The 21,596-nt window shown below is 51.8% G+C and overlaps 2 protein-coding genes across 2 annotated transcripts in view; one reads left to right on the forward strand and one right to left on the reverse strand.

Annotated features, from left to right (window-relative positions):
- The window catches only part of CIAPIN1 (cytokine induced apoptosis inhibitor 1), a 15,167-nt gene extending 5,744 nt beyond the window's left edge, over positions 1-9,423 (forward strand). Inside the window, exons 4-9 of the mRNA XM_045533647.1 lie at positions 1,410-1,486; positions 2,893-3,061; positions 4,263-4,336; positions 5,292-5,407; positions 8,079-8,160; positions 8,685-9,423. Of these exons, the coding sequence (XP_045389603.1) occupies positions 1,410-1,486; positions 2,893-3,061; positions 4,263-4,336; positions 5,292-5,407; positions 8,079-8,160; positions 8,685-8,795 (629 nt within the window). The 3' untranslated portion in view covers positions 8,796-9,423. The remainder of the gene's footprint in view (positions 1-1,409; positions 1,487-2,892; positions 3,062-4,262; positions 4,337-5,291; positions 5,408-8,078; positions 8,161-8,684) is intronic.
- A 6,003-nt stretch (positions 9,424-15,426) lies between these two features.
- On the reverse strand, positions 15,427-17,342 carry CCL17 (C-C motif chemokine ligand 17). Its single transcript, XM_045533649.1, has 3 exons — positions 17,016-17,342; positions 16,194-16,311; positions 15,427-15,681 (listed from the first exon to the last, which is right to left on the reverse strand). Exons 1-3 carry the CDS (start codon positions 17,083-17,085, stop codon positions 15,561-15,563), a joined length of 309 nt encoding a protein of 102 aa, XP_045389605.1. The 5' UTR covers positions 17,086-17,342; the 3' UTR covers positions 15,427-15,560.
- Positions 17,343-21,596: the final 4,254 nt, after the last annotated feature.

Below are 21,596 nucleotides of genomic sequence, written 5' to 3' on the forward strand. Positions count from 1 at the left end.
GGTGCTGCGCTGTATGATTCCATTCATGTTCTTGAAATAACAAATTACAGTGTTGGAGATCAGGTTAGTGGTTGCCAGAGGTAGAAATGGGAGGAAGGGGGGTGTGTGTGGCCATAAAGGGGTTTGAGGGTCCCTTGTGGTGACGAAACAATTCCATGTCCTGATTGTGGTGGTGGTTACACAAATCTACACATGTGATAAAATTGCATAGAACTATACACACACAGCCCCACCCCACCCCATATAAGGCAGGTAACACTGGTGAAATCTGGATGAGCCATGTGGACTGTCAGTATTAATTTCCTGGTCTTCGTATTGTGCTCTAATTGTGGAAGATGTTACCATGGGGGGAGATGAGGTCCACCAACCTTGCTTAACCTTTTTTTTTTTTTTTTTTTTTTGCAACTTCCTATGAATCTATAGTTATTTCAAAATAAAACCTTTACAAATAATGGCTGGAAATCTGAGAGTGATGAGGTAATCACTGATTCATGTGAAACTAATGACAGCATCCAAGAAATAAAAACCTCTTTTTTGCTTAGTGGTATGGCTGTCAGTGATTCAATTCTAGATTTTCAACATTTTTCACAAGACTTTCAATCAAAATATGACAATTTATTTCATAAAATAAAATAATAGAAATGAAAGTATTTTGAAATATATAAAGGTATTTACTGTTTATGTGGAAATATAACCTTGTGTTACGTATAGCAACCATCAGCATTCTGTGCTGGGAATTTGAACCTTTGGTGACTAAACACAGTATCTCTGTCAGAACTATCCAGAGAGAAGACTTATATTTCTGTGCACTTTGCAGTTTAGAAGCCTCTTTCACAGTGATTATCCCATAATCCCTACAAGGGGTTTCCAAGAAGCAGAGTGACAAGAAACAATAATAATGGAATTATAACATTTAAGAGCATAGGTAAGAGCACTTTAAACAGCCAAAAGAATTTTTCAAATTAAAATGCTATCACTAAAATATATATACAGGTGTTCCTCGACTTACGGTGGGATAACGTCCTGATAGATCTATCACAAGTTGAAAGTACCATAAATTGAAAATTCGTTTAATACACTTAACCTACCAAAAATCATAGCTTAGGCTGGCCTACCTTAAACATGCTCAGAACACTTACTTAGCCTACAGCTGGGCGAAGTCATCTAACACGAAACCTATTTTATAATAAAGTATTGAATGTCTCATGTGATTTATTGAATACTCTGCTGAAGTGCAGTCTCTGCTGAATGCATATTGCTTTAGAAGCATCATAAGTCAGGGACTACCTGTATGTTAAACAGAATAGGCTATTATTGTTTGAATGCCTGCTGACCCATATAGGATTGGGTCTTTATTATTTTTCCTGCTTTGACCCATAAAGCTATTCATTGGGATTTTCCTCTTGCAGTTAACAATAGCAAAGTGAAGACAGCATCTAAACTGTGTTCAGCCCTGACTCTTTCTGGTCTTGTGGAAGTAAAAGAGGTATGTTTGTAGACAGCATTCTTTCCTATGAATGACCAAACCCTGAGTCTCCTTGTCAGAATAGTCACGGGAAAGTAACAGCCCTGCAGGTGAGGCAATCAGTATCGCTTGGAACCAGAAAACAAGTTGAGAAATGATGTGCATGTGACTTACGTGATGCCTTAAGGGGCAAAACCACTGGGAATAAGTCTCCTTTGAAGAGACTTGGCTTGGGCCCACGTGGGTTGGGGCTTGGTCTGGTCTCCTCAGTACTGGTTTCGTGGTGGTGACAGCTGAGAGGGGGAGGGCAGCAGCCCTGCTGCGTCCAACACCCGTCCCTCGATGGGCCCAGATCCTAGGCCTGAGTGATACGCTGTCACCTTGATCAGCCTCACCTTTTTGGTGGGAGACTGGAGTAGGTTGGGGGAAATCCCATTTTTGATAATTTTACTGGATGTGGCAGAAGTAAGTGTTACGCCCTGACAGCCTACACCACTTGCGTGTTACGTGACCTTGGGCCTTAGATTCGTTGTGCTGACCCTTCCTTGTTTTTCCTGTTAGTTTAAGGTTTTATGTGTTTGATTCTAAAATAAGGAATGATTATAAAAATTCCATTTATCCTACCCTGTCGCATGTGGAAAAAGAAGGAAAAACTCCAATTTATATTGAAGGATATAGAATATAAAGTGATGTCCCAGGGTTTGCTCAGGCTTCCCTCCCCAGAGGAAGCCCCCAGTGCATTTTTGTATGTCCATTCAGACCTTTTCCTGTGTATTTACAAGCATATATATGCACATACTTCTTTTTTTAATACAAATGAGATCATATGTATACATTGTTCAGTCACCAGCTTTTTTCTCACCCTTAAATAGTGTAGACGCTGTTCCACCTCAGTACTTTTCCCTTCATTCTGTTTAATGACGTAACAGTATTCCATGCACATGACTGTGATTTATTAACTATTCTATAATTATTGGACATAGAGGTGGCACCCTGGCCCTTTTTTTCTGCCTTTACTATCTGCTACTTTATCCCAAGGAGCATGGAAGGGATTTCCCTCTCCCTTTCTCTTTTAGTGTATAGATTTCGATTATCTTCACTGTTGGGCTTGCTTCCTATGTACAACAGGACTGCGCCTGACTCATGTTCATAATTACAGTCATTACAGCCCCACCATGACGCGTAGGGCCTTGTGTCTAATATTTGATAAGTTCTTTAAAAATTCCCAAAGGGTAGGATCAGAGTGAGCATGCAGACAAAAGGGTTCTGATCCCTGAGAAACTGAATCTGAGGCATGAAGTGCTGTTACCTTCTGCTGTTATATACTTACTACACAGAAATGAATATGTACTTCCTGTGTGGGAAGTTATAGTAAAACATTTTATAGAAGGAGGATGGACTAATCCTTTTGATGTCTTGAATTCCAGCTACAGCGGGAGCCATTAAGCCCTGAGGAGATGCAGTCCGTCCGAGACCACCTGGGACATGAAAGCGACAGCCTGCTGTCTGTTCAGATCACAGGCAAAAAGCCCAACTTTGAAGTGGGTTCTTCTAGTCAGCTTAAGCTTTCCACCGCCAAGAAGCCGTCTCCTTCAGGTAAGGCTGGCCTGGGGACAGCCTCCTTCTGTTTGAGTGCGTCTGGAGGAACATATTAGAAATTGAGCCAGCAGTAAATGAGATGGTGCTATTTTTAGAGGATTAGTCCTTTGATTTCTGTCATCTCCAAATAGAAGAATGCTTAATGTACTATTATCACGGGCATATTAGGATCCAAAACTGAATTAATAGATACTATCTAGTTCTGCTCCTTCTTCTGCACCAGAGGCCACAGAAGTCTCCTGATTCTGGAGGCCTGAGTCACATGATTTAGTTAATGGAGTCCTTCCGGCCCCAAAATTGCAACATTTATCCTCAGAAGACCTCGCGGTGGTGGTGATGGCGCCTACGAGTGCCCTGGTCTGTTTTCGTGTGCTCTTCCCCCCTGTGCCAGTAAAATCAGCTTTGCTTACTTTGAGGAACCTAAGACACTCATAAAACTATTTATTCTGCCAGAAAGTTGTGCACGTGCACCCACGCTGCCACCACTTTCTTCCTTCCCATCACTGTTTCTAATGCCTGACTGTCCCAGCTGTGAGCTATGCCACAATTTACAGATGTTTACGGGTGCATTCACACGGCACTGTTTTGATCGTCTAACCCAAATCTTAAATCCTTTGGAAGCTAATTTTTGGCTTCATGGTTCCAGAATGGGTAGGAAGAGTTTAGATGAGCAGTTGGCCCTGTGGCAGGTCTCAGCATCCGGGTTTGACAGTGGTCACTAGGGAATGCTCTTACCCCAAAGGACTTTGAGGATTTGCCCACACTGAATCCCTGGTCTCAGCTCTCTCACGCCCCACCTTGCATTCTCCTGAGCCAGACGGAGAATCAGGAGGCGTGAGGTTTGTGTCTGCCGCCAGCAGCTGGAGGGCCAATTTTCTTAATATGTGATGGGTTTGTGTGTGGCTCAAGCTTTGCTACTATATTTATAAAGTCTGTGACACATTTCTCATTTAGTCCTCCAAACAACTGCAATAAACACAGGGTGTGCTATTTAGCCCCATGTTACAGGGGTGGACGCTAAGATAACAAGAGAAAGCAATGTGGCGTGGAGGTTAAAAGCGCTAGACAGACATTGTGGCCGTGTATGACTGACCTCAGTATCTAAAGTTGTCTACACAGTAGGAAGCTTTTGTGTATGTTTGCAGTTTGTTTCTGACCGTTTTTCCGGAGCTCTTTCTTTTTTATTGGTTGGACTCAGTGAAGCCTGCTGTGGACCCTGCCGCTGCCAAGCTCTGGACCCTCTCAGCCAATGACATGGAGGACGACAGCATGGTGAGCCGACACTGTGTCCCCTCATTGCCTTCTTCCAGGCCCCACTCTGGGTGTGAACAGCCACAGTTTCGAGTGGCCTTTTTGGACTTAGAGGTGTAAACATATTTAAAACCCAGCATTGTGGCCATGCTTGTCACTTATACCTTTGATTTAGAAGGAAACTCCATGTTGGTGGCATCTCATATTTCTGGCTTAGCATCTCTTTTCCCCAAAGATTTGCCTTGTTCTCACTTCATGTGGTATATTAAAGACTCCTGTGGGCGTGTGTATACCTGAAAAGAGTTTGTCAGCTAAAATGTTTTTGTTGGCCCCTTTGGGCAAGTCGCTCAATGCTCACTGTCTTAAAGTGAGACGGTGTTTTATATCTTTGATCAGCCCTGTCTGTAGTAAAGTTCTTCATTTCTACATCTCTACGGTGGAAATTAGAGTGGTGAGCAAAATAGCTCAGGTTCGTGCTCTCACAGTGACAGACAAATTGTCTACATGTTTACAAAGAATGACACAAATGTGTGTATAATTATTCGTCTTTTTCTCTGTAATTATATAGAAAATATTTTATTCCCTTTTTCACATGACTCTTTACATACATTCAAATAAATATAATATTTCTCTATTCTGCGGGCTCTCTCCCTCCCCACAAACACACACACACACACACACACACACACACACACACACACACACACACACACATTCTCTGCACATTGCTGGCCAGTCTTACAGCTATTTCTCATGTAAATTTGTCCCCAGTTCCTTCCCATCCCAATGCATCTTCTGTGGACATAGCTTAGCTCACTGTTGGCCTCTCGAGCGTGTGGTCAGGTTGAGTGTGATGACCGTCCTCAGTAGGACAGGGTGGGCACTTTCTTTACCATGGACTGTGTAAGTTTGTTCTTGAACCTTCCCATTGGCAGAGACCACAGCTGTGTCACTAATTGCTCTGAACACTCTCCAGGATCTCATTGACTCAGATGAGCTGCTGGATCCAGAAGATCTGAAGAAGCCAGATCCGGCTTCCCTGCGGGCTCCTTCGTGTGGGGAAGGGAAAAAGAGGAAGGCCTGCAAGAACTGGTAGGTCTGCTCTGCCGCTTCCAGTGGCTTCTGATACTCAAGTGTTAACTAAAAAAAAAAAAAAATTAACAAAGTTTTGGAAAAAAGGAGAGCTTTATTTCCCATGAAGAGTGGTGTCCTGCAGGGGGGCCAGACCACCAGGTTGGGAAGCAGAGTCCCAGCCAGACGCCAGGCACGTGAGCTTCAAAGAAGAGAGAAAAGGGAACAGGATTTTATACTGAGCAAGGTGGTCAAATACACGTATTCAACAAGCTGTAGGAGGAGTCAGGAACATTCATGAAGGGATATCGTACGCGTGCAATTGTGCTCTGTCTCTCCCGTCCTGCCATGGCTGGGAGCTCAGTTTTAAGGTGTTTATGGGGTCCCATTGGCCAAGAGGGGTCCATTTAGTTAGCAGAGGGCTTAGGATTTTTTTAGCAGTCTCAATGCTTTACTGTTGTTAAAACATTATGTTTTATCATGAAATGTATCATACGTATAGAGGAGTGTATTAAACAGAACAGTACAGCAAACACCCACGTGCTGGTCGCCCAGGTTAAGAAACAGAAACATTATTGGGACCTTAGAAATGGCCTGTTCGTTCCTCAGCTGCGTCTCAGTCCCTCCCCCACACAAGAGGTTACTGTTGTCCTGAGTGTGTGTGACCACGCCAGGCTTGTCGGATAGGTTACACCTCTGTGTGGGTCCCCAGACAAGGGATTGATTGGTGGTGAGGAACTGAGTAGTAAGCTCACACCTGACTAGGTAGGAAAGGTCAATGTGCTCATGCTGTAGAGGCTCCCAGAGAAAGATCAGCCGAACAGGATCTCTGGGTCCTGGTTTGGTCTCAGCTTCTTGGAGAATCTACAAGAGCCCCTTCCAGGGCAGTCGGAAGGAAGTCGTGAGTGTTGGAGGAAATGCAGGGCGCGCTGCCGCGAGAACGTCTGGCCGGTGGTGGTGAGGCCGTGGCTGCGTGGGAGGGAGGGCGGGGGCTGCTCTGTGTTCTGCTCTCGGCTCACGGCTCACTGTCGCCAAAGCCCCACGCTCTGGAGCAGGTCAGAGCAGAACGCTGCTGTGGGCAAAGTGAGAGTCCTCAGCTGATGTGCGTGTCCGCGTGGGCGCGTGGAGGGGACGGGGACTGCTGTCAGCATGTGAGGAGCCACACCTGGGCCGGCCTGCCCCCAGGGTAAAGCCGTGGCGTGAGGGCGGCCTTCAGCGTGTCTGTGTCATGCGACTGTGTGTCTGCAGCCACGCTGACATCTGGGGATCTCCCTTCACCACCCCCCGAGGGTTCCCTTCCCCTCCGCCCTGGGTTAGCGTTTCTGTTTTCTGTATCTCCTGTCCTTGTCCTCTTTCATGCTTTTCTCTTTTGTGTTGCTGGAGCCAATTGTCCAGGAGGTTTTTTGAGAAAGGCTACCTAAGGAGCTCAGTTTAGTTTTTTGTTTTTTAAAGACTATGTATGTGTGAAAATGCCTTTTCTTGGGTACAGCAATTGTTTGGAAGTAATTTTCTTGCATAATTTTGGAGAAAGTTCTGTTGTCTTCTTTCTTCTAGTGACTCTAATGAGTTATCTGAGGCCATTCTGTTTCTTGATTCTTCTAGAAGACTGTTTTTTCCATTTTAGAAGTTTGTAGAATGTTCTTTATCCCTGGTATGATTTTGTAATAACACGTCTTGAACAGGAGTCTGTTTTCACCTCTGCACTAGCCTCACAGTGCATCTTCTCAGTCTAGGAATTCATCTCCATAGTTCTGGGAAATAGTTTTTAATTTTGTTTATGAGGTTTTTTCTTTCCTGTTTTCTCGTTCTGTAACCTGTGATTCAGATGTTGGATGTTTTTGGTCCTATAATTTTCTTTTTTCTCACATTTTCCATATTTTCCTCATGCCCTACTTGCTGGGAGATTTCTTCAAGTTTATCCTCCAAAATCAAAACCTCCATGGAGTTATATTATTTCTACTATCATGTCTTTAATTTCTAAGATTCCTATTTTTGTTTTTAGACTTTTAAAAAATATAGCATCCTGTTTTTATTTCAGGAATATGATATCTTCTGTTTTCTTTTGAGGATAGTGATAGTTCTTGCAAAGCGTTTTCTCCCTGCATTCTCTGTTTCCTTTAAGTTGCCTTCTGCTTTTCAGTTTGGTCCCTGACTTCTGTGTTCGAGGCTTTCTTAAGATCCCTGGTGACCTTTAGTTCATGAGTAAGAGTGGAGGACAAAAAGCAAATGGGACGTCCCAGGCATACAGGTGGGATTTGTTGGCTGGGCTTTCTTGAAAAGCTGGTGAAAGTTAACTGGTGGCAGGTAGGCTTGTTTAATCATCATTGTTTTTTAAAATGTGAAAGCTGGCAGCATTTACAAGTCAAGAGATTTCAAGTAAAAATATAGAGTTTTTTTCTTCTGCTGCTCTTGAATTTGGAAAATGTGGCGGACTGGGTCTGCTTTCCCTGCCATGATGGCCACCTGAGGCCAGCTCGTGGCCACCGGCTGAGGACAGGGCATATACCCCCTGCCTGTCCCCGTTCATCACTGTGTCCCTCAGCATTGTCATCCTCTGCCTGGCCCCATAGGCATTGGAGCTACGATACCCCAGTATAAAAGGAAAAAGCTTAGAGTACATTTTGGCACTGTTAGTATTTGGAGTTTCTGGGTGGTGACAAATTTCATTCATCAGCTCCTGGTTTTCCCGCAGCACCTGTGGTCTTGCAGAAGAACTGGAAAAAGAAAAGTCGAGGGAACAGAAGAGCGCCCAGCCTAAGTCGGCCTGTGGAAATGTAAATATCTGGACCATGACTCAGTATTGGCTAAACTCGCAGGGGGACTGGGCATCCTTCTAAAGGAACAAGCTCACTCCACCCCTCAGGAATTACCGTGCAGATATCTTACTACGGGCAGACATGTGAGAACATGTGTGGGTACTAAGGGGGGAGGGCTCGCCTCCTGAGGGGGGCTGGCATGCCACACCTGTGGGGGAGGCTCTTCTCCTTTCTTATTTTTGGCCCCTTTCTGCTGCAGAGCGGGGCCCAGTGTTGCTCAGCCGTTTAGCTGAGCTTGGCTGTGGTCTGAACTGCTTAGAATATAGAAATACGGCCTCCTGAGGAACTTTCCTTGACTATCATTTTTCATGAAACAAGAGGTCTTAAAAGTTCTTAGCATTTGGGTCCCAGTTGGACCTACATACATCCTCAGCCATTTCCTGTAGGCCACTGTGGCCAGATGATGAAATTAGGGATTTCTTACTTCTGGCCCTTTTCTCGGGGACAGGCTGACCCTTGGCTTCCCCATTCTCTCTCACCAGTGCTACCTGGGCGACGCTTTCCGCTGTGCCAGCTGCCCCTACCTTGGGATGCCGGCCTTCAAACCCGGGGAGCAGGTGCTTCTGAGCAACAGCAATCTTCAGGATGCCTAGGAGGGACCCGACGTGGGACGCCCCTGCTCCTCTGGCCAACTCCTGTCCCTGGAACTCCCCACTGTGGCTCCCACCACCTCCTCTGGACTGGCTCACTCTGTCTGGAATCTGTGTGCAGGGTGGGTGCTCATTAGACAGAGTGAAGCTGGCTATGGGGTGCAGTGGGGGGCAGTGCTGCTATGTATCCAGAGACCAAGGTGAATGGGCCTTGGTCACCTGGAATAGGGGGACCGGTTTGTTCGCCTAGTGTTATGAGAAGGGAGTGTGCCCTGCAGAAGCCCTTCTCCTGATGTTACAGTGCTGACCAGGACACTCTTGAGCCCAGACACCCTGGAGTACTGACGCTCCGTGACAAAGCCCCGGGCCCCTGCCCCTGTTCCAAGCTCAGCAGTGCTGCCACCTGCTTGTCTTCCAGAGCTGGTGGGCTACTCAATATGCAGTTCTTGGTGACAGGAGTCGAGTGTCTCATGACCTCAGAGCATTAGAGGAGTTACTCACTGGCCGCTGTGATTCTATCCAGTGTCCCTCTGTGTCCTTCTGCTCCCACCCCCATTTGAATGTAGCGCTGCGTTTGTGTCCTGTTGTCATTTCTATTAACCTACAGGTATTAAACTTGCATCCTTCTGCATATCTTGAGATTCCGTGTTTGTTGTAAAGAGAGGGGCTATGCACGTGTGTGTGATGTCTGACATGGTCATTCGTGCTCAACTTGGACCCCTGGAGGAACTCAGTGTCACCCCCAAACGGGACCAGTCCTCCACTTACAGAATAGGGCCTCTCTGCACCTGCTTTAGACAAGCCCAGGCTGGTGAGAATTTAGAGGGAAGCAGGACAGAACTCTGAACCAGCAATAAGTCTGTCTGAGCAGGAGACCTCTTTGTTCTCTTTGTTACCCACCCACATGGACTTGGAATCCATCTTGCTAAATATTTGGGTTCAAGAGACCTGGATGTTTATATTTCACTAATAAATGAAAGTGTTAATTGGTATCTGTTTTTGAAACTTGATTTCATTCCCTGAGTTTGCTTTTGGTTATCCTGGTCCCTGCTGGTGGGTTTTAGTTGTGGGTGTGGCTGAATTCTAGTTTGCCCTGGTAGGCAGTTCTGAGATGACCCCCAGTGACTCCATTCGCTTGTGTGATCCCCTCCCCTTGCATTTGAGCAGAGCCTGTGAATGTCATGGGATATCTCTACTGTGACATTCTGTGGCAAAAGCAAAGGGCTTTTGCAGATGTAATTAAAATCCCTAATGGACTTGAAGTTAATTAAAAGGCAGATTATCCAGAATGGGCCTGACCCAGGCGGTTGACCCTTTAAAAGAACTAGAGAACAGAGTTTCTCCTGCTAATGTTGAAGAGGTAAGTTGCTACGCTGTGAGAGGTCCACGGGCCAAGGGACTTTGGGTGCAGAACTGCCTCCCCCCCTACCCAACAGTGAGTCATCGAGGAAATGAGTACAGTCCTACAGCTTTGAGGAACTGAGTTCTGCCAACAACCACGTTAGCTTGGAAGAGGTCCTCAAGTTCCAGGTGAGAACAGCCCAGCCAGCACCTCGACTGCAGCCTTGTGGGATCCTGGGCAGAGGCCCCAGCCTTCTGTGCTCCGGCTCCTGACCCACAGAACCCGAGAGAATGGGTGTTTTAAGCAGCTAAATGTGTGGTAATTGGTTCCCCAACACTAGAAAACCAATACGGCCCCCAGCATGGTTTGCCATCAACATATTTATCAAGCTGCAGGGCCACTGTTAAGTTGCCACTGCTGCATTTGCCAAAGTGAAGCACAAAAATCTCAACTTCCAGGTTGAAGATGAGAGATCCTGACCCAGAGTGTCCTAGGATGGACGGGTTTAGCCATGCCACAAGGCCTTGCTGACCTGATCATTGTTCCAAGTCCCAGCCGTTGTTAGCAAAAAGGATGCGGCTGCCTCCTGTCTGCTGCAGTTGACACAGTTAATGGCACCACTTTGGCAGCTGCTGTGTCACTCCGCAGGGTCTGGGGGAAGCCAGCTCACAGTCCGGGGTCTTATCCTACAGCTGATGCACGTCTCATCCAAGCCTGCTTTTATACTGCCACTCTACAGAAAAGCGAACACTGCACGTGTCCCTTTTTTTAGGTTAAATTCACATGACATAAAAGTAACCATTTAAAGTGAACAGTTCAGCAGCATTTAGTACGTTCACTATGGCGTGCAACCACCACCTCTGTCTGATTCCAAAACACTCTCATCACCCCAAAAGGAAACCCCGTACCCAGTAGCAGACACTCCCCATCTCCCTCCCCCCAACCTCTGGTAACCACCAGCCTGTGTTCTGACTCTATGGATTTACCGATTTACCTCTTCTGACATTTTATGTAAATGAAATCATGCAATATGTGACCTTTTGTGGCTGGCTTGATTTAGCATAATGTTTTCAAAGTTCACCCATGCTGTAGCTCGTACCAGCACTTACACTGTTTGTGGCAGAATAATGTCCCATTGCATGGATGTGCCACTTTTGTTTATCCATTCAGCTGTTGGTGGACGTTGGACTGTTTCCATCTCTGGCTCTTGTGAACATCCCGCTATGAACATATATGCACAAGTACTGAACAAGTCCTTTGAAGGCCCACTTGTTAATGGGGCCCTGGTCCCTTTGCTTCTCTGGGTATTTCTGTTTTGTGGTTGGCGCGTTGGCTTTGGAGAGGGGCCTGGGGAATACCCAGGTCATGGCGGTTCAATTATGAGGAAACTTCCTTCAGGTTTTCTAAGACTGTGGTCCCCTAAGGGCAGCTATATCGGGTACATCCTCAAACAGGTCACAGAAGGTCCAGTTTCACTGCTTCATGAAGAAACAGGCCCAGGAAGGAGAGGCACAGGTGTGAAGGCCCCGCGGCCAGTCCCTGGCAAAGCGGAAACTGGGAACAGGTCCCTGACTCCTTGCGTTGAAGCAAACCTGTGAGATGCACCATTTCAGCCCCCACATGTGAGTGCGAACGTGCCGTATTTATCTTTCTCTGCCCGGCTTATTTCGCTTAACATAATGACCGGATTCTGCCAACGACGTGGTTTCATTCTTTTCTACAGCGGAGTGTTCCATTGTGTGTGCATATCACGTTGTCTTTATCCTTTCGCCCGTCTGCGGACACTTACAGTGATTGCACGTCTTGGCTGTTGCGCGTGTCCTGCGGTAAACATGGGGTGCAGGTATCCCTTTGATAAACTCACGTCCTTTCCTTTGGACAACTACCCAGTGGTGGGATTGCTGGGTCGTACGATAGTTCTGTTTTGGGGGGCCAGGGGGATGAAGAGAGCTTGGTTAATGGGTACATAGTTAGGAGGAGGAATAAGTTCTAGTGTTTGGTGACACAGTAGGTGACTACGGTTAACAACAATTTATTGTGCATTTCAGAATAGGCAGAAGAGAAGTTTTGAAATGTTCCCAACAAATGAAAAACAGTCAAGGTGATGGATATGCTAATTAGCCTGATTTGATCGTTACACACTGCATGCGTGTATCAACATGTCACATATACTCAATACATACATACAATTATTATGTATCAATAAAAAATTTTAATGTACCCAGGGAATTGGATTTTATGAAGGTGGCTGAGTGGCCACAGAGCTGCCAAGGCCCCTGAAAGGAGAAGGCACTGCTTGCACATGGCGCGGGCATGGCCCAGGGGAAGGACTGGCTTTGGTCAGCGAGGGGAGCGGCACAGGTCACAGCCTTTACGGGGTTTCCACGGGAAGGGAAGGCAGGGCAGGCAAACAGCTTGGGACTGGCCAGTTGGAATGTCCCGTACCTGGCCCCGGGTGATTAAGGGCAGGGGAAATACCGGGGTGGTGCATGGGAGAGGAGGCGGCTGCGGGTCCCTATTCAGGTTGGTTCTGGGGTTTGTAATTAGGATTTCCAAACACCTGCGAAATCTGGACTGCAGGGGAGGCGTGAACAATTTTGGCCGTTAATTTGGCCCTGTGATTAATGGATGCCAAAGAGACAAATACAGCCTCTACGAAAACACGGAATACCCACCCCGGGCCCGGTGCTTTTGGCTCTGCCTGAGTTGCTTCTGGAGTCAGGGGCCCCGCAAGTCCCAGCGGCGTTTTTCCCGTCTCCCCGTCCATCCAGCGAACGCCAGGCAGTGTGCCCGGTGCCGGCCAGCCTCGGACTCCCCTCCCCCGGGCCTCGCGCAGCTGCAAGCGGATGTGGCCGATCCCAGCCCCCGGGGACGGCGCCGAGGACAGTCTGGCCGGGCCGGTCCCGCCGCTCCCGGAGCAGCCTCGGACTTCGGTGCGGGGGCTGGCGCGCCCTCTGGCGGGAAACCGGAGAACAACCCAGTTTTAATGTCCACGCTTCGAGATGCGCTTCAAGCGCATTGTTACTAACAATTCAAGCGCATTGTTGTTAACGTTAGGGCTCCTCAGGAAAGTTCTCTTTCCCCACCGGTGCCCCTTGTGGAATTCACCCAGGCACCGTTGGTGAAATGCGTAAATAAAATGTGCACTATGCACAGAGTTCTTTTTGCCCCCGTGTAAATGAGTCAGGTACTGAGTTGCCGGACCCCAGTACCTGCCCAGTGAGTGTACTGGGCGAATCAAACGCCCAGGCAGCTACAGTCACAGGGACAGAGTGTGGGCAAGATTAGACTGAAAGGAGAGCTGGGAGCTGGGGGACACCGGGTGGGAGATCAGATGCAACCAAGGAGACCAGGGAGGACCTCCTGGCGGCGGCGTTTGAGCTGAGCTCTGAAGGCAAACTGGAGTTCAGAAGTGGAGGAGGGGAAGGACCTTCCAGGTGGCGGGAGCAATGTCAGACCAGCACCGCTCCTCACTGTTCACTCCGTCTCTTCCTCCCTCCGTCGCTGCTCACCAGTTCCTTAAAATGCCCAGGGGGCCGTGGCAGCCATCCTGTCCCAGCTCTTGCATCATCTGACCCCACCCACCTTGCGCCCTGCTGCTGCTATTGAACACTGGACTCTGAATCCTGCATTTTGTTGTCAGTCCTGGAGCCCCCTGTTCCATGCCTTCAAGCAAGCCCCCCGCCCTCTCTCACTTTTTAGGGGCCCCCTGGCAACTCCCCACCTCCCACAGGCCTCCAGGGCAGCTCTACTCCTCTGAGTTTACAATATGGCGTCTGAGTAAGGTTGCACTAGGAAAGGAAAAGGCCTTGCTTTTTAAAAGTAAGGTTTGCCGTGCACGGCGTTAAACATACTCAGAGAGTCCTCCCAGCTCTGGCCGGCAGGGTGCAGGGGCCCAGGCTCCAGCCCTTGGGGGCCTGTGCTGTTTAGGGGCTCCCTCTTGCCTCCCCACTTCTTAGATCATCCTTCTACCACCCTGTAGAGCCAAAGGACATTTTTCCCTAAAGAACTCAGGCTGGGCCACCCAGGACCCAGGGTCGAAGCAGTTGTTCAAGGGACACTCCTCAGCATCAGGACAGGAGAAGTGTCCACCTGTGGCCGAGGAGACCCTGGAGTCACACCGCACGCAGCCAGAGCATCCATCGCCACTAGCAGCCTCCTCACTGTTGAGTAAAAGGACCCCAGACTGTGTCCCAGAGAAGCCACGAACCCGGTGCTGGCAGGCGCAGTGGGACAGAACCAGCGTGTGAAGACCCTGACTCTCCCCCGCTGCGCACTGTGGCTCCAGCCCTGAGCCGGCCTGGGTGGAGGGGTCGGGGCTGGGGTGGGGGGTGGTCCAGAACCTCCGGTCCCCATCCTTCTGGGCAATGGGCTGGGAGCTCCCAGTCTGAGGGAGGCACTGGGACTGAAAGACACACACAGGAAACTGTGGGAGAACCGCCTGGCGCCAGGGCTGGCTGCACCCCAGTCTGTAACAGCTGGGGGAGAACTGAGGGTGGAGAAAGTCCAAAGTCGGTGGACTGGGCTGCGGGGGGCGGCTGTGCTCAGGGCCGGCTTCCTGCTTGCTGGGCTTGGGCTGAGGCAGGGTGAGATGTCACAGCTACAGATCGGAAGGAAGGAGAAGGAAGGAGAGGGACACACGGGGCCCACCTGCCTGGGGCTGGAGAGGTACGGGTCGGGGGATGGAGGGGAGACTCAGTGGAGCGGGAGGAAGACTCAGCCCTGGGAGCCTTCTCAGTTCCAGCTGGGAGAGGGAGCCAGGGGACCGCAGTGAGTGCCGGGGAGATGGCCAGAGGGCTGCAGGACCCCTCTGGGGAGCTCTGGCTTGTGCAGGGGTCCGGGAAACGTTTGTGGAATAGAATCCAGTGTGCAAAGGGGAAGCCTGTGTTCAGCTCCACATCGGGCAAGAGTAGAGGCTGGTCTTGGGGGACACTGGGAGACCTCAGGAACAGAAAAGGGGGGGGGATATGGCCGTCCTTCTCCAGGACTCCAGCCAGCGCTGTGTGGAAGGGAGGACGGGATAGCCAGCCCTCGGGGTGCCCCTGCTGAGCCTCTGGTCTGTCCTGCCCTGCTTGTCCCAGGACCCCGCCAGCCCCACCCCTGCCTGGGCCTCCCCGCAAGGGGCTCACCTCACTAGGGCGTGGTCTGTGGCAGCCATGTGCCCCTCTCAGCCCCAGTGTCCATTTCTGAGTTAGACAGGGCAAGACAGACGACCTCTGAGGTCCCTTCTAGTGTGACAGGCCAGAGTGGACGGGCGTCCTGCACCGGGAGGACAGAACACGCTGACCAGACTGAGGGAGAGAGACTTTAATCTGGGCCTTCTCATGGCCGTGGCTCCAGTTCAGAAAGGGGACCAGGACTTCTCACGTGGCTCCTCTCTGTCCTGGAACCAACGCCGGAAGTCTCTACGTGGTCCCGGGAGAAAATCAGGACTCCTGGGTGATGGAGCCGCGTGACTTCATGAACTTTTGCAGGTGTCTAACTGCCTTCCTCACCTTCGTGTTGCCAGGGTCTGAACAGATGGACCTGCCCTGGACGGTCACCAGCCTGCACCGAGGGAGAGACCCATCAGGGACGGTCAGGACAGGCGGGGCTTCCAGAGCACCGGGCCCGCCCTGCACCGACCAGGAATCTGCCTGAAGTCACACAGGGCATCGGTAGCAGATCTGGGACAGCAGCCTCTGACCTCGGTGATCTTGACCCTCCCAGGGGGCCAGGGCCGCAGGACTTCGTGCCCACCCCTCAGACTGCCTGTGTCCCCAGACCACCCAGAGCGCGGGACACAGAGGCTGTGGGAAGGCCCAGGCCAGAGGACGTGATCACCTCCCTGATGACTGGCCGTGGGACCTGGGGTCCTCATCCCTCTCAAGGCCTGGGTCTCACCACAAGCCAGTGAAGATGTTGGGGTCCCATAGCATAGGGTGCAGAGCGTGCCCCTGAGGAGCCGGCAGGTGGTCACGGGGAGGGCCGGGCTGTCCCCTCTCCTCTTCCCTGCCACCGCCCTGGGAGCTCCAGGGTCTGCCTGGTCCCATGCTCCACCCCACAGGCGTGGGACTTACACGATGGCATCCCTGGTACACTCCACTGAGGTCCTGTACCAGTCCACCAGCTTGCGGACAGGAATCGCCCCCCTGAAGTACTCCAGGCAGCACTCCCGGCCCACGTTGGTCCCTCGGGCTGCAGAGAGAAGGCGGGGGAGGGCGTCCCTGAGTATCTGCGTGTGTGTGTACACCTGTGTGTGGTGACCGCGTGTGCACGTCACTGTGCCCATCTGTGTGGGTCTGTGGGGCCTGTGTGTTTCATTGTGTGTCTCCATGTTAATGTGCACATGTGTGTGTGACATCTCTGTGTACGCTGGGGTCCTGTGCGTGTGTGCCCGAGAGTGCACGCCTGCCCGCGGCTGTGGGAGAGTCCCGTGTGCACCCAGGCGTGTCTGCATCTAGCAACCGTGTTGCAGCTGTCCTCTCCCAACCCAGTACACAAACTTCTCTTCTCACGTGCTCTTGGGACCAGTCCTCCCGTCTTTATGTTGAGTCCCTCATTATACATAAAACCCATTAATAAAACAGAAGCTAACAAATGGTTTTGAGAACTGTCCCTTTTCTGCCATAAAACCACGACCACAGCCATCGCCGCAGTTGCACCGCATGTCGTCCTCTCTAAGCAATCTCACCCCCAAGTGTTGGGGTGGCAGCATCATCATCCTCATCCTTTTTTCTTCATTGCTTCCCTCAAAGTCCTCTCGCCGCCAGCCCCTCACATCCTTTGTGGGAGTCAGTGGGGTGTAAATAACACACAAATACGTGTGTGTCGCTGCTGTGGTTCCCGTGCCCCCACCTCCTGCCCTCCCGGTGCCCCGGGCGCCTGTCCCCTGTGCTCACCTGCGTGGATGTGCTGCAGGGAAGCCCCCAGGAGGAGGGCGGCCAGGAGCAGCGTCTGCAGGGGGGCCATGGTGCCGGAAGCCTCCGGAGGCTGTCTCTGCTCAGGGGACACCAGGCTGAGAGCCCAGGGTGGTGGTGACCTTTTTATCCTCTTTGAGGGTCTTGGCCCGCCTCCTGTCACCTCCCTCACATCCTTCCGTAGGCCAGTGCAATTCGAAGAATTTGAAATGATTCAGTAGAAGTCCAGTCTTGGAATGTTTGTGGATTTCCAAAGAATGGATGCTCAACTGAGGACAGAGGTGGGGGTACATGTGTCCGGGGGCCACGACAATGACGTACTTCTCCTTTCAAAGGGACATTTCTTGGTTCCTCTATTGGCAGAATTGAAAAGCCTTCATCCTCAACTGCGTTCACCCCCTGCTGGTTGGGGTAGCTTAGAAATACTGGGGTGACCTATGGAGATTGCTGGCATAGAAACCTCTGCGGACATGACAGTCTGCAGAGGTGCGGCTGTTTTCCAAATGGTAAGGACATTCCAAGCGCGGAGGAACTGCAAACAGTCTCTCTCGCGAGGGCGGAAAACTGCTTCAGGACTGCAGTCAGGAACATCCAACCTGCTGGAAAACTGGCCTGGCTGCAATCCCAAGATTGGCCGGGCGCGGTGGCTCACGCCTGTAATCCTAGCACTCTGGGAGGCCGAGGCGGGAGGATCATCTGAGCTCAGGAGTTCGAGACCAGCCTGAGCAAGAGTGAAACTCCGTCTCTACTAAAAACAGAAAGAAATTAGCTGGACAACTAAAAATATATATAGAAAAAATGAGCCGGGCATAGTGGCGCATGCCTGTAGTCCCAGCTACTCAGGAGACTGAGGCAGAAGGATTGCTTGAGCCCAGGAGTTTGAGGTTTCTGCAAGCTGGACTCTAGCCAGGGTGACAAAGAGGGACTCTGCCTCAAAAAAAAAAAAAGATTTATGTTCTTATTTTGTCTTAGGCTAGAAATAGCTTTGCTGAGGTTAAGGTGCACCTGGATATCTCAATCTTTATCAGTGATCCTTACAGCTTACCTGAATGATGTGTACCTGTTACTGTAATCTTTATGGAAATCTTTGGAACTTGTTTGCCTGTGGGATATCTACAGAGCGTTGTTTGCCTGTATGATTTAGGATGATCTTTTGTTCTTAGAATGAATAAATACGAGTGAGGAATTACTCTCAGGACTCTTGGTTTGGAAAGCCTTGAGTGCCGTGACCCCACTCTTTCTCCTCTATTGTCTGGTTTCTTATTCCTGCGCGACACCCTGTCGGCTGGGGAATCTCCCGGCACCTGCTCTGAGGCTGGTGAGCTCCCTGCATGCCTGGTGCCCTGCGGGGGACAGAGCAGGGGGGACAGCCAGGCAGGGGCCCGGCTGGGCTCCTCACCGCGTGGTCGGGGAGCTTCCGGGCGCTGGCAACGCCGTCCCGGGAGCAGTTGGCCTGTGCTGTGCGCATGCGCACGGCTGTCACTCTGCACGGAGGTCCAAGCTTCACCTGACTCAGAAAGGCTGGGCCCAGGGCGACTTCAGTTCCACGTCCTTCCTCAGGCTGGGCCCTGACCCCAGAAGGCCAGAGCCCAGTGGGACTTTAATTACTATTTAATCCCAATATGAATAGATTGGGAATACAGATCCCCCCAAATGGGGCGTCTTACCCTAGGATACAGGACAGAAAGGACAAGTAAGAGACGATGCTGCTCGTGGCCAGCAGAGCCGTGTCCCCAAGCCTGCAGAGGACACCTGGTCAGGGTCCGGCCTGAGACTAGCTCTGGGCAGATTCTCCATGAGCCCTGTGTGAGGCTTCCTGCCCAGCCGCAGGCCACAGCGTCACTGCCTGCCTAGCGGTGCCCTGGCCACCAGGGAAAATTGCCACTCGTCCCCTGAGGGCTCCCCTGGGGCCGGGACGTCCCATGCTTGCCTCCAGGTGGGCAGCACCGCAGCCGGGCGGCACCTGGACTTTGACTGTGACACGTGGGAACTAGGCCTGGCTTCACCCTGTCCCTGTGTGACCGGGGCAGGCAGCTCAGAATGACAGAGCTCCCGCCTCCATCCGCTACATGGTGCAGGTGCATTCGGGGCTCGCAGGCCCTCTCTGGGCCTCGACTGCATCTCCTGTAGAGGGGGGCTGTCCCAGGGAGCCCCGCCAACACAGCAGATCTCAGAAAGACGGGGCCATCCCTTGGTGGCCTTGCACCAGCATTTCTCTCCTTCCCTTGGGGTTGCATCAGCTGCCAGAGACCCTAACCTTGTCCCAGCCTCAAGCCACAGCCCAGAGGAGTTCTTTGCCCCTAGCTGTTCCTGCTCTCCCGGGGGCGGCTTCCATTTGCAGAGCAGGGGAGTGGGCAGGGCCATGCTACCTGTGCACATGCTTGGTGCCAGCTTCCCAAACAAGGCGGGGAGCACCCAACAGGGTCCCCCTTCAGAGGAGGCCAGGCTGGGTGGGAAAGGGGTGCAAGGCGGAGGAAGCTCCACCCTAGAACAGGGCCTGGCCCAGAGGTGCCTGGGAGGACCCGGGCCCTAGGAGGGGGCAGGGGGGAGCTTGTCTCTGCCAATCACCCTCGATGCCCTCCGTGACCTCTGCCCAGTGGCTTCTGCTCACCCTTTTGTGACTTTTCCATCTGTCACAGAGCCCACCGAACGCTTTTCTGTGGTACGTTTAGCAACTTTGTTGATGGTGAAGCGGCCCCTGCCCCCGCTCCTGGGAAAAGTCCTTCAGTGGGTTTTGGGTCCTCTTTGTTCTGCCACAGACTCAGAACTTTTCTCCAGAAGGACCGAAATTCCCCTGTGGGTTCTAGGGAACAGGTCACAGCAGCAGCAGCGGGTTCTGGGCTGGGAGGGCTGCCTGGCTGGGAAGGCGAGCAGAGAAGCAAACTTGAACGGTCTGTCTGTGCCCCTCAGGGCTGCACCAGGCACCGTGGGGCAGGCAGAGGCCAGATGCAGCCCCTGCCCTTGAGGGTTCGCAGCGGGGTGGGGATTGGGGAACGAGGCCTGGCCCCTCCCAGGGAAGACCTTGGAAGGCTGCCTGGAGGAGGCAGCCAGGGCCAGGCTTTGTACATGGGATTCACACCCAGGGAGGAGGGAGGGCATTTCACATGAGGGCACTGCTTGGGCATGGGGCGGAGGGGGCAATGTGCAGAGATAAATAAATGGTCTGGCCGCAAGGCGGAGAGAGGGACCTGCGTGAGGACAGGCTGTGTCTGCTCTGCACAGTGCCAACCGTGGTGCTGGCACACAGCGGACCTTCGTGACGCTTGACCCCGTAAACACAGGACGGAAGGAAGGGCAGGTGGGACCGCCATGCAGGGCCCGGCGTGCCTCTCAGCCTTATTTGGGAGGCAGTGGAGAACAGGGGCATTTTCGAGGTGGTTTCCTTGCCAGGGATTAACCGAATTTATTCCTCCTCAGTTCTCCTGGGCTATGAAATGGATTCCAAGGGACCTTCCAGACAAAATGTCCTGGAGTCTGTGCCCGTGAGAAGGTCCTTGGGAGAGCTTTATGGTGCTGCGAGGACTCTGGGACCTGGAGGTCCCTCAGGGCAATCAGGAGTGCTCCCTGGAGGAGGCAGCAGCAGGAGAGAGGGTGCTCTGGCTGGAGGAAGGGCAGGGCCATAGCAGGAAAGCAGACCAGACCCCAGACAAGCTCAAAAGGGGAATTGGATCTGAGTGGGAGGAAGCGACTGCCTGTGTCACCCCCTCTGACTAATGCCTGCCGGCTTGTGCACCTGCCCCTCCCCCCGCCAGCCCCCAAGGCTGCTGCCATGCAGGGGCCCCTCAGGGTAAAACCAGCTGGAAAGGATCAACACCCCCACCTGCTGTGGCCAGAAGTGGCTGGACCAGCCAGATTCTGGGTCCTTCCTCCTCAAAGAGAGGGAGGCCCACCCCGCCCCAACCCTGGGCAAACTGCAGGCTCTACCCTGGCTTTGGGGAAGCCTGTCCCGAGGGATGGGATAGAAGCAGCGATGCCGTCAGTCACAGAGCGGGGGCCTGGTTGCTGGGGTGGGAGCTCCTCATCATCTTCAATTGCACTTGACAGTTGTCACCAGGAGGGGAAGGCTGGGCAGAGGTGTCATCCCAGGTCACGCCAGCATCAGCCGAGGCTCCAGGATGGGCAGTGACTTGCCCAGGGTCTCCCAGAGCATCTCAGTGAGGACTGAGCACTTTATCCTGTCATCTGCGTCCTGTGACAGCTGAAGCTGGATCCGACCTGCCCTGCCCTGCCCTTGGGGGCAAGAACTAGGGATCGTGGCCAGCCTGGCTGAGATGGGAGGGTCCCAAATGGTATTCCCATCCTGATCCCAAAATATGGCCACTCCCCCTGTCCCAAGGCCCTGGTGTGCTCATTGATGAGCCTGGCATTCCCGACATGTTGTTAGTGCATTTGGTTCCTCGGGTCAGAAACCCGAGGGTCTTCCCTGCCCCCGGACTCTCCCTCACCAGCCACATTCGGTCCGTCAGCAAGACCTGCTAGGTCGGCCGCCTGGCTGTGCCTTGAATCCGCCTCCTTCTCCCTCCAGGTCTCTGGGGACCATGGCTCTGCACCCACGTCCCGGCT

Source organism: Lemur catta, chromosome 20 (genome assembly GCF_020740605.2).
Source record: "Lemur catta isolate mLemCat1 chromosome 20, mLemCat1.pri, whole genome shotgun sequence".
NCBI lineage: Eukaryota > Metazoa > Chordata > Mammalia > Primates > Lemuridae > Lemur > Lemur catta.